The sequence below is a fragment of the Hordeum vulgare genome, unplaced genomic scaffold, assembly GCF_904849725.1.
Source record: "Hordeum vulgare subsp. vulgare unplaced genomic scaffold, MorexV3_pseudomolecules_assembly, whole genome shotgun sequence".
Classification (NCBI taxonomy): domain Eukaryota; kingdom Viridiplantae; phylum Streptophyta; class Magnoliopsida; order Poales; family Poaceae; genus Hordeum; species Hordeum vulgare.
This window is the reverse complement of record NW_025422585.1, coordinates 38,473-51,631: the sequence shown is the minus strand read 5'-3', so window position 1 is coordinate 51,631 and position 13,159 is coordinate 38,473. Positions and strand designations below refer to the sequence as shown.

The following is a 13,159-nucleotide window of genomic DNA, read 5'->3' as shown; positions in this document are numbered from 1 at the left end:
GTCACGGCATGACAATTTCACACAATCAAAACTACACATTAAGTGAAGTTCAATATGCAACGAGTTGCATATCGACGAAACTCCGCATATGAATTATTTAGTTCACTCCCGGTTATTTACACGGCAATATTAATGTTGTCAAACATGCAAGAGGTGGAGCGGAAATTAAACTACCTATCTAGACATTTTAAGTGAGGTCGGAAATGACATATAGCACCTCCGAGACGACCTCACATGTTAATTTACAATTCTGTCCAGATCTGAGCTAACACATTTAATTAGTTGTTAAACAGCAAAACAAATAGGTTCACGTGATTCTACGCGTCAAGACAAGCAATCTACACATAGAGATCATCTCCAACGGAGCTACGGATCAAAAGTTACAAGCACCACAAGATATGATGGCATGAATGCAATATGCATGCAACGGCGGTCACGAGCACTTCAAAACATCCAACCAGCAAGGGAAAATGAAACTAAATGAGATTCTAAGCAAGTTTCATGTAGGACACGTTCAAATCGGAGCTACGGTTCAAAAACTACGAGCAAAACAAGAAATGACTACAATCTGCCAAAATCAGCCACATAGCACTTTCTACACCCCACAACTACGGCTACACAACTCCGATAAGCTCAAGCAAGGCATGGCACGGAAGAGGGCAAGATGCACTACTACAAACACCCAACAACAACTAGCATGGCAGCAAGGAGCACTAGGAAAAGAAGACACAAAATGGTATCTCACACACTATTTCAGACTTAGTGAAAATTACACCTCATGAAAGTGCAGTTTTCGATCTGAAGCTATATTGACAGCAGCAAAACCTATAGCTACAGGACTTCAAATGGCGTGAGAATTTACAGCATGCTAGAGAAACACAAGGGGTACAACTAACTCCATTGGATCAACCTCAAAAGAGCTACAGATCACAAGATGCAAGCAAGACAAGACAGCAACAAAATAATAACAGATTCCAGACTTAGAAATATTTCAGCACGTCCAAAACAGCACTATTTCTAGCAAATTGAGAGCAAGCAAAACACACCTAAACATGCATTTCTATTGCAACCAAAAACACCAGGGGCTAAACAAAACATCCAAGATCAACTCCCTAGTTGACAACTAATTCAAACGAGGCACGGAATAAATCCTACGAATTAAACAAAAGGGCAACATAGCAAAATATCTCGCGAACTAACTTGCTCAAAAGCTAAAACTAATTGCACAGAAAAATCACATGGATTTTTCTATCCCGAAAACATATAAAATATGTGGGGTTTGCAACACAAAATAATGTCACACATTAATGCGAGATAATCACCTATATACGGGAAAATAAACTACCGGCAATCCATACACGCAAAAATACAAATGACTGGCCTAAAATACAAGATAAAATGGTCCCTAAAACATAGACATTTTATCTATGGCATACGGGCAACCCGGTCTTGCACGAAAAATAAATACGGGTCGAAACCTATTAGGACAGCACACTTATCTAGGCAAACAGCACGCTAAACAACGTCAAACAAATGTGCAAGTTGTGGAATCATGTTCTACTCGCAAAACTACCCCAAAACCATATAAAATACTCCTCGTTTCGACTTACGGAATAAAAGTTACAGGCATTTAAATATATCTATTTACTGGAATTTATCTAAAACGAAATAAAAACTTAAAATACTACATGGGCCGACAGGGGCGCAAAATAGCAATCGGATGCCTGGGCGAGGAATAGGGAACAGGGGCAAGGGAGGCTTACCTTGGGCCGGATCAGACCGGCCTGGTCGGCTGGGGAGGCTCCTGGGCCAGGGAGCGGCGACGCACTGGAGTTGGGCCGCGACTGGCGACCCGGGGGCGAGGTGGGCCGCGAGGCTGACGGGGACGACGGGCCAGCGGTGCTGGCGGGCGACAGGAGGCCAGCCCAGGCGCTAGCGAGGCTGACGGCGCGGTCAACGGCGCGCCAGCGGGATCGTGACCCCGATCTGGATCGCACGCGGCGGCGGCTCCTTCTCCCGCGGCGGCGACCCGCGGTGCATGGCGACGGGAGCACAGGGGGCTCAAAGGGACCGGCCGGATCGGTGTGTCCGAGGCGGCGGCGGGACAACGCAAGGAGCAGGCGGCGATGCGGGAGAGGCGGCGGCGCATGGCGGCAGCGGCGAGGGGGCGCACCGGCCGGCGTAACTCCGGTGGGGCTCCGACCTGGCCAGGGACGGCGACGGGGCGCCTAGGCCAGGGACGCCAACTCCGGCGAGGCCCTCCGGTGGCGCTCCGATGAGGAGGCGCGACGAGGAGCAGCAGGAGGAGCTCGGCCAGAGAACGCTCGGGCGCGGCGGCGGCGCGGATGGGCCTGCCCGGGCCCGATCTGGGCTCGGCGGGCCCGCGGCGGCTGGTGGGTGGGAGGAGAGAGAGTGCGGCTAGGGTTTGAGGGGCGCGGATCCCGAGGAAGAGAGAGAGGGGTTGTCTGAATAATGCATGGGGGTCTATAAATAGACAAACGGGGGGGGGGGGGGCTCGGTTAACCGGAATCGCGTTCCGGATCCAACCGCGGTGTCGGATTCGGACGATTCCGAACGTGGGTATGGGTACGCGGCCGTGTAGAGGGGATATCCGAAGAGGAGAGGGAGAACGGGCGGCGCGACAACGATTTTTAAAACACCGACAGACGTCCGACGGTAGACCGAATACGGTGCCGCTACGGTCGACCGTTCGGGTACCAGACGGTCTCCGATCGCGACGAAATTCGATAGGCGGCCTAGCTATATTAAAATAAGACCGCACGTCAAATCTCAATCCGGTCAGAGAAAGTTTTAAGCATACTTAAAAAACAGGGTTTCGAACGATGCCGCGGGCGCGTGCGTGTGCGGTCGGACTCAGAACGGACAACGACGAGAACCGGCAACTACTAACGGATGCAAGTTTTGAAAACGGGCGGCAACGGGATGCTGATGCAATGCTTATGATGCGCATGATGCGATGATGATGCGACAAAAGAAAATAGACACACGACGAAAACGGAATAGAAGGGGAATCTTCTGGAACGTCGGCATCGGGCTGTCACAACGGTGTTGTCTAAGGGTGCTGCCAGACCTTCCTGGAGGGCGTCGGGGCTACCATTTCCTTCTCCCCGCCGAGTACCGGGGGAAACCCTTGGCGACAGCGTCGTCATCGTCACGTCCCTTCTTGGAGGTATTGATTGGTACTGGCGATTCGGAGCCTGGCAGCTTGGTGGGAGATCTTTAGTGGGCGCAACGGTCGCGAGGCTTCTCCGCTTTTTTTGTTGACCCGCCACTGTCGGCATTTGTTCCTTTTTGTATTTTCTTTTTAGTTTTTTTTTGGCGTGACTATGTTGTTTACGCCCCAACATATATCGTCATTTGTATCGGTGTCGGTTGCTTTGAAATACAAAGTGGGGGGAAACCCTTTTTCGTCAAAAGCCAGTGCAGCCACCAAAAGAGCAAATGGAGGACCAGCTCCATGGTGGACTTAAAAAGAACATATTTCTATCACCAAAACAATTTTGTAGGTACACTAATACATACATTACATGTTCAGTAATAATTTCATACATGGTGTATATAAAAGAAAATACAGACATGAAAATGGTCATTTTTTGTTGTTGTTGGGCCGAGATATTTTTTGTATACAATCTGCAACTCATAATTCTTTTGATCGAAATTTTACGGACATGTTGGGAATATCTATAAGTTTTCAGAAAAATATTATTTTTTTAAACATAGAAAAAACATTTCTGAATCATTTAAAATAAAGTTCTCGAGTGTACCTGTCTACCAAAACTTGCACTCAGTGAGCCATACACATTTTAACAAAGATGTTGTGATTTCTTTCCTTCTAGATGTTCCATAAAGCCGGTGTTGGCGACACGGAGTAGGGTTGGCAGCGCTCACAACAACATCAATAGTGCTATCTCAACAGACTTCTACATGCGTTTTACAGGGTTAGTTTGAGTTGGCAGATTGTTATTGAATTAAGGGGAGGGAGAGGGAGGGGAACTTTTGAAATCTGGGTGTATATACATTCTATATGTAAAACAAAATTAGCAATTCAACATAAAATCAAGAAAATCTCAAACTATTTTTAAATAAACTTGATCTTTAATTATACTTGTAAGAAAATTTTCAAAAAAGAAAATTACACTTTCATTTCTTTTCATAAAAAGACAATTTTTGGGTCAAAACAGTATGACTAGTGACCTATAATAACAAATAAATTTCATTTTTTTTGTTCAAAAGTCAATATAGACTTTTTTCTTGAAAATTATATAGTAGTACAAAACAAAGTCAAGTTTAATCTAAAAATATATCAAAACTATTTTGTCTTTTTAATTAACTAATTAAAAAATCATTATATAGGCTGTATATACAATCAGGAACCAAAGTGTATTTCCCGGAGGGAGGGACACCCATTTGAAATTCAGGAGGAGGGGGGGCGGGGCGTAATAGTGGGTATGTTGTTTAGATTACTAGATGATGCCTCGTCACGTTGCTGCGGAAAACTTGCTAGAAGATCTATGAAAATTGCTAAAAAACATCTATAACTTATAAGAAGCGAATATAAGCTCAGAAATGAAAATAAAATATAAAAAGTGTAAAAAGAGAAAAAAAATGCAGTAAAAGAATGTCATTTTTAACAAAAATGTGAATTTGAACTACATATGTATGGTACATGCAACCAACACATATATTGTTAATATAAAATCTAATGCGAAAAGTAACTTAAGAGTAATATGCATGAATTGATGTTATGATGCTTGCATGTATAGAGTAATGAAAAAACAATGTAATTTATAACTTAAATACATAAATTTCTCATGTGTAGCACACTTGCATGTCTAGGAAAATAGTACTAGTGGGTTGTATCTATTTAGAAATAAAAGATTGAAGTGGGATGGTGCTGTGTGGCGAGCTTTGCTACATCAAAAGAAATTTACAGCGCCCACCCCACCTGTTAAATTCTGGGGCGGTTAATTAGGAAGGGAAGGTTTAGGGCTTTGCTACAGCTACGGATGCTTTACAAGACTTCTATGGACGAGGCTGAGCTGGGTTATTTTAATTGGTGATTAGATGAGGCCGGTCCCACGGTGAAAATCAAAGGGGAAGATTAATGAAGGGAAAAGTATAGGTCCGTAACTTTTTGTAAAACAAATCCGTAAGTCTAGCATTTTTGAAAGGTTTATACTGACTATTAATCCCACCGCCCCCCTGATGTGCATTGGGTGGGCCCCTCCTCTATTTTCCTCCAATTAGAAAGAGCCATGTAAGCCATTACGTTACTTTACGGTATGGTAGCTATGTAGGTTTAGCATTGCTCACTAAAAAAGGACAAATCAACTGTTTCATAAAATTGTCTTAAATAAAAAACTGATCTGTAAAATCATGTAGCCTTTTTAACACATTATGAACGCAAACGTTTGTATATACATGCGTATATATTCATCTTTTTAAATGCACACACGTACACCTTATTTCAATACACCTTATAATTTTTTGAAATAAGTTGAGGTATATTGCGAGCATCGGAACTTAAACCCTGGTAAAATAAAGATACCAGTGTTCCTCTAACTACCCAACCAGGTACGTAAAATCTAGCATTTTGGACAGTATCCGACTAGGAGCTCAATGTGGTAAATTTTCGTGTTTTGATCCTTTTCTGGAACTTGATTCAAATCTGACCTTAATTTATACAAATTTTGGGATCTGATTTTTTTTTCCTATCATCAGGTTCTATAACGGTAGGGTATAACAACCTATCACCGTAGTCTCTAATGGTAGAATTGCAGGTCCTATCAATTTTTTTCCTTAGTATGCGGCACGGTGTTCACACCTACCGACGATCACCTTGACGGTAGGGTACAGGCTACCGCCATCATGTGTGGTTGTACGGGTCCGTGGTGTTGACGTGGATAAGTTTCCTACCGTCAGAGAGGTCAACGGTAGCCTGTTATACCCTGCCGTTAAAGACTCGACGAATTTTTTATAAGAGGGTCAGACCCCGATTTATTTACAAACAACGGTCAGATCCGGATCAAAATTTTAAAAAGGGTCAAAACATGAAATTTTGCCTCTCAGTTAGGGAGAATGGAGAAAAGATTATTTCATTCTCATGGTCAACTTTGGAATTTCAACATATATGCCATAGAACTTAATTCGTGGTGCTCAGGGTGGGAGTAATCAGATCCTGGCTGACTCGGCCTGCACCTTGATGTGCATGGTGGAGTTGTAGTGCACCACCTCGGGCCGCACCGTCTGCATCGAGAACACCTCCGACTGCAGGTAGCAGAACCCGTCGCCGGCGTTGGGGCCGTAGTAGAACTGCGCCGCCGCGCACGCGCAGTCGTCCAGGCACGCCTTCTTGCACGCCTCCTCGCCCACCCGCTCCACGGCCCGCATGCTCGTGGCGTGGTCGTTGAAGTAGCCCGTGCCCGGCAGCGACACCAGCCGGTGCTGCGCGCGCCGCCCCGGCGACGACGAGGAGCCGCACGCCGTCGGCGGTGGACTCGTCGGGACGCAGCCGCGGTTGGGCCTCCGGAAGTCCACCGCCCGGAAGTTGGCCGCGTCGGGGCAGCTGCACTGCGTGTCGTCCGTGCACACGCCGTACGCGCCGCAGACTGTTGGGTACGCGCAGCCGCCGTCCGGGAAGAGGCGCAGCACGTCGAACACCGGCGCCCAGCCCGAGCCGGAGCGCCACTCGTAGAGCCGGAGGTGGCCGTCGTGCTCCAGCCGCATGTACTGCACGGTGCCCGCCACGACGGTGGGCAGCTGGATGACGGCCACTGACGGCGCTCCGGGCCGGGCGGAGACCGTGAGGCTCCCGTTGGCGTACGTCGCGTAGGCGCCGACCGCGGTCTCGCCGAAGCCGAGGTGGAAATAGCGCTGCGGCGGCGTGGCGTAGACGTAGGCGCTCAGGGCGTCGTCCTCGACGGTGAGGTAGAACCTGCCGTCGCGCCAGTCAGCCGCCGACGCGTTGGCGGTGAGCCGCGCGCCGTGCTTCAGCGACTGGCCGACGAGCAGCGCGTCCGTGGGCTGGTCGAACGACTGCCACACCGTGGCGTTGAGCCCGTCGAACAGCACCAGGTTGCCGTCGCTGCCGATGGTCACCCCGGCGACGGACCGGCCCTTGGCGCCGGCGGACCACACCGCCGACCCGTTGGCCGATCTGAGCACCAGCTCACCCTCAGGCGTGAGCTCCGCGGAGGCGCCCTCGCCCACGGGGCTGGCGCGGTTGGCGGACCAGACGACCTGCGGGACGCCGGTCGTGACGGAGGTGATGAGCGCGCCGCTGTTGCAGTAGACGACGGCGACGCCGAGGAGGAAGCCGGCGCACGGGGCCGCGCCGTGGCTGCTGGTGCAGAAGAAGCCGAAGGCGAAGGAGGGGCCGAAGCCGGCCGGGTTGAGGCGCAGCAGGGCGACGCGCGCCACGGAGCCGTCGGTGTAGACGACGTGGTGCGGCAGGCCGGCGTCCGTGTTGGCCCAGGTCGTGGGCGCCCTCGCCGCCGGGTAGTCAAACCTCTGCTGCTCCTGCTGCTGCGCTCGAACCCCGCCGCCGGCGAGAAGGCAGCCGATCAGCGCGATGATCGTGGCACGGTGCATCATGGGCCGTGACTGCTTGATCGTGATCGTGATGTGATAGTGGATGGAGCACTGTGGTGGAGGAACGATCGACGGAGCGTGTTCTTTTATAGTATAAGCGATCGGGATCGGTGTGGACAGGAAGCATGTGGAATTCCGGCGTGGAAGTCGTCGTCGTCGACCGGGATGGCGCCGCGCCGCCGCGTGCCGTTGGTTCACGACCCGTCAGCGCGCGCGTATGTACGTACGCACACGCAACGTGGCGGCGAGGTGTGCCGGTGGCCAGCTTATTGCCCGCCGTACGCATGTGTGCATGTACAGCGCGTACGTACATGGTTTTCTTGTACCGTTCCTCGAGCTCATTTCCTTGCATGTTATACTTCGATCGCCCTGTCGGTGGCACGCGCATACATACCTTAGTACGATACTGTCCGGTCATGAGTGCTTGCTTAATTCATTGTAAGAGAGTTTGTGATTGGGGTGATCAGGATCCACCAACCCCGCGTCGTCTGCATCGTTGGATCCGCATGTAACATTTTTCCTCCTATGCAGCAAAATTTCGATATCATGCAACAATTTTTTCAACGGTTACAATAAAAAATAAAATTTGTAAAAAATAAAATTTGTAGAAAAAAAATATCTACGTGATCGTAACAAAAAATGAAGCTGATGGTACGTGGTAGCAAAAGTCAAACGTCGATTGTAACAAAAATTTACGTGACGTGTATGCAACTTTTAGTGAACGGTTACAGCAAAACATGATGCCGGTTGTAGCAAAAATTAACACGGTTGTAGCAAAAAGTAAAAAAACTAACAAAAAATCCGACAAACTAGAGTTGCAACGAAACTTATATGCATTTTTTTACTGAGACAAAATATAGTAAAAAACGCTTGTAGCAAAAATGACGCAGGTTGCAACATATTTAGACGCAAAATGTTGCATCCATTGACCAGAGAAGCGCGCAGATGGAAAAAATATTGCAAGGGCCCGCGCGCGCCAGGGGGCGACCGACGCGTCGGTTCGGCCGGCGCGCGGGTGGGAAACGATTCCCTTTGTGATTTGCATGAGAATAGATAGAATCGTTTGATTCCGTATATGTGCGTGCTTGCATTTTTTTTTGTCCACGTCTGAGTGATACTACTTTAATCATGTGTCTATGACACATATAGATGTGACATCGTTATTGCACATCTAAATGATTAAATCAAGTATAAAAAGGTAAAAAAGTGAAAAATAAATACCAACATGAATCTTCACGTAAAGTCAACAATATACTATGGTTTATATGTGTAATACTTATCTCATATCTAGAAGTGTTTTAGTAAAATCGTACTGTAATATCAGCTTCGGAACTAGTCTACTTCATTTGTACTAAAAAAATTAACCTCTTCCTGCTAGTTCACATGGCGGAACTACCATTTGCAAACGAGTTGTGCATACGGACATCTCCTCATTTTTAAAAGGAATCCAATATGATAAAAGAACCGGTTGCCACTGAGATTAGAGAGGCAAATCAAAAAGCTCACACTATAAGGAAGGGTAGTAGTATGCACTTATGTCAGCAAGGTAGTGAATTAACAAAGAAAAGGACTAAACTTGGCTGTATAATGACGAGTCGAAAGACAGGAGATTTGTTGGCTGGAAGTCAAGATTTCAAGCCATATATGAGAAATAAAAGGAATAGGCATGATGTAATATCTAAATGTCTTGAACCAGGGATTGGAAGGCATTTTAACAGAAGTTTTCACTTTGCTAGCACGGAAAGTGGTCAGTCAAACAATAGGGATAAGCAGTTTAAGCCAAGGCATCAACAGAGGACCGTCGAAGTATAAGACAATGGGGAAATTACCAGGAGAGAGAGAGCTCATGGAATAGCATTTTTACCTCTAACAATGAGAATATGGAGCAGAGGGCACTTAATAAGAAAATGAGGAGAAGGGAGAAAAAACCGAGAACCGCTCGCGTCGCCTTCAGGGGGGAACTCGGGCGCCCTAGCCGCCGCCGCCCTCAACCTCCCTTCTCCCCTGCTTCCCCGCCGTCGTCGGAGGAGGCCGGGCTCGCCCGGCGGACGGCGGCCCTTCCTCCCTTCTTTACGAGGGGATCCTTTGGCTGAAATGCGACGGCCTCCCTGGGCGTACGACATGGAGGCGGAGTTGGTGCGCTCGGGTGGCGGCCCGATGGGATCTCGGCGGCGCTGCAAGGCTGGCATCGGCGGGTCTGGGGTTCACAATCCCAGATCGGTCCTCCTCGGACTCGGGCGCCGTCCGACGGCCCTAAGCGGTGTTGGGCGCGCGCATTGACTCTCCTCCTTCACAGATGTGATTGGGGGCAGCACGAGGCGTTGGCGTGCTGCTGGATCTGAACAAGGTGGTGGCGCCATCCCTTCGTCAGGGATGACGATCAGGTGGTGGGTCCCTGTGGCGTCGCTGGTGGCGGCGGATCTTGGGATCCCGCTCACGGGGACGTCGCAGGATGTGGTGGCCCATGCAGGAGAGATGGGTTTTTCGAACAGATCTGGATGAAAGCTTGCTTTTGGCTACTGCCAAGGCCGATGATGGCGGCGTTGTCTATGTCGCTCCCTTCCTTAAGGCATCACGGAGGAGTAGTTCAAGGCCACTCTCTTCTACCTTCGGGGGAACCCTAGATCAGTAGATCGGATGACGACGACGTTTTGGTGTCGTTTCCCTCTTGGGGGCGTCATTCATGGAGGTACACACGGCCTCGAGGGACCATTGGTCGGCATCTACGGTGGAGCGGCGTTTCCTGTGACACATCGACGTCGTGGAGTCTCGGCGACGAGGCGCGGCAAAGTCTCAGCGACGGATGCGTGATGATGAGCGCACGTAGGGAGGAGGCGTTGTCTGGTGCCGTGGGGGCATCGATGACAGGCCTTGCAAGGTCGATGTGTGAGTAACTGTTCTGAAGATGGATTGATGGAAACCGACGGCGACGACTTATGAGGGTGCGTTGGACCGGTTTGTGCCCCTGACCCGGTATGTAGCTCGATCGGGGCCTCCGGCTTTAGATGTTAGGCTGTGTGAGAGGATATGTGGCTCACACTTTCTGCAGTCCTTCATCATTGGATAGGAGTAGCGACAGATGTTGCCAAGAAGGTGGCTTCAGACATATTGATGTATTGTTTTATAAGATCTTTGTGTATAAATAATAAAGTAGCTGCATCCATCTTCGAGATGCAGAGGCCGGGGATCATCCTCCTTTTCTATTTTTTTTAAAAAAAATGAGGAGGATGCATCATGTCGACCAAAACAATTTCCAAATGGATTGGCATTTACAAGTCAATCCTGAAATAATTTTTCACAGTCCGATAAGTTTATTGTAGCGCTTGCTTCTTCCAGTGTATCATGTGATCGACCATTTGCGTTCTTTCTTTGTACACAAAATAGGTGGTTGGATACAATTGCTGCCCTCAGAAGGATAATCAGGTGGTTGATTCATTGAATGACATACAAAAATGATGGGTAAGAGAGCTTGGTTTTGCTATGTTATTAGATATGCCTGCTTGCAGCCTACTTGCAGACTGCCACGAGGGTTAACGCTCTGGTTAATAAACCCATTCAACTTGAGGAGAAAAACCCTTGTTATCAGAGGCCATCGTATTAAAATTTGAAATATTATGAATAAAATGCTAAGAATACCTGATGGTTCAATTCAAGTTACGATGCCTCGTGGCACGGGGAAGCCAATTTTTAAAAATAGGTTCAGAAGAACTGTGGAAATCAACAAATGAAACAGTTGAAAGTAGCAAGCCAATTAAGCACTTCATCAATATAATTGCTTCGATAATGGAGAGGGAAACCCTAAATAGAAACTTTTTACGGATTGTGCTATGTGTTTACCTGGCTACAGCAAGTGGTCATGTGCTAAGTTTCATCTACTCTTAGCATTGACTAATATGACTCAAAAATTACTCAATTTTATATTAAAATAATATAAAATTAAGTTATTTTTGAGTTATTTATTTTAAAACGGAAGTACATTACTGGCCATGCAGCTAATATACATACATGTTGTACGCTCCCCAACTCTTATTCTTCTTGAAAATGGCCCACTATTCAAGCATGTCTCCATTGCGGTGCTAGATCGGCTTGACTCGTTGGACGTAAAGTCAGGCTAGTCATAGTGGGGGTATCATAGCTAGTAACATAGTCTTGGGACTAGCAAACATGGTGATGTGGCAAGTAATTAAAGAAGAGAGAGATGATTAAAGTAACATATGTAGATACCGTAACATGTTAAATGCTATGCTACTATGTGTCATACATGTCAATAAATGAGATCACCTATGATGCTTGTTTATGATACTATGCACTATGAATGTAGTATGGTACAATAGTAACATATGCATGATACTACTATATGTTACTCTCCACTATGAGCAGCCTCAATCAGTGAGTATGGAAGGCTGTCGCTAAGACGCACAGTATTGGTACAGAGCTAATACGACATGTATGACATATTCTTCCCTTTGGAGGCGCGGACGCAATGCCTAGCGGCTTAATCTTCAAATAATGTACCATCACCGACGCGTACGTCCGTTCTGTGCCCTTCAAACAGGAGCGACCTAGGGTTTCCCCCTCCCCCTTCCGTTGCCGTCGGCCGCCAACCGCCGGTCAGGCCCCTCCTCCGCCCTCGTCCCCCTCGTCCCCCTCCCGGATCCGCCCTCGCGCCGCCTTCTCTGGAGGTGGCCGAGACGGCATGCGAGCTCCTCTCCCGTGGGCGGCTTCCTCCTCCGTCTCACCCTCCTCGCCATCGCCGTCGTCGAGGGGCGCCTCGACGCTGGTCCAGGAGGTGCCGGCGGCGGCGGGCCCTCCTTTCCACGCGCGCTCGTTACCCCTTCCCGGGGCAGGGGACGGCTGCGGTGCAGCTCGGCCGGTTGCGGTCCGCCGACCCGGTGGTGGTGGCCGGCGGCGGGTGAGGTGGGGGCGCTCCTCCTTGGCGGCAGGACGCCCTGGTGGTGCGGGTGGCCGACGACGTGCCTCCGGCTCAGATCTGGGCCCTGCGGGCCCCATCTAGGTCCTAGCGGGCCAGCTCCCGGCGTGGGTGCGGTGTCTTCTGCGTGGTGGTGAGGAGGAGCAACTTGGAGAGGGGAGGGGTGGCGCCGCGATGGTGTGCCTATGCAGCGTGATGGCGGAAGCTTCACGGGAGGGGGGGGGTCATGGCCGGGCCTTTGCCACGGGCCTGGAATGCTCCTGCTATTGCGGCCGGTCGGCTACCGTCGTTGACGGTGGAGGTTGAGCCCTCCCGCATGCCGACGGTGATGTTGCTCCTAGTCCCGGTTCATCTTCATCGCTGTGCAGGTCTCTCCTTACAGCGTCGTGGTGAGACGGCGCAGGGGCCTCAAGAACGTGTTGGTGCAGGGTGTAGGTCGGCTTGGTGGCAGGCTCCGGAGCGCCCGAGGTGCAGGTTGAGATCGGGGGAAACCCCTGTCGGCCCGGCCGACACTGACGCGGTGACGCCATTGGGTGTCGCCGAACCTTCCTAGAGGGCGTCGAGGCTACCCTTCCTCGCGCCTCGTTGCGTATAGAGGGAAACTCTTGGCAACAGCGC

General features: G+C 49.4%; 1 protein-coding gene across 1 annotated transcript; it reads right to left on the bottom strand.

Moving 5' to 3' along the window:
• Positions 1-6,100: 6,100 nt before the first annotated feature.
• LOC123420720 (EP1-like glycoprotein 3) lies at positions 6,101-7,664 on the bottom strand. The gene has a single exon (XM_045107417.1). It carries the CDS (start codon positions 7,612-7,614, stop codon positions 6,193-6,195), a length of 1,422 nt encoding a protein of 473 aa, XP_044963352.1. The 5' UTR covers positions 7,615-7,664; the 3' UTR covers positions 6,101-6,192.
• Between the last annotated feature and the right edge of the window lie 5,495 nt (positions 7,665-13,159).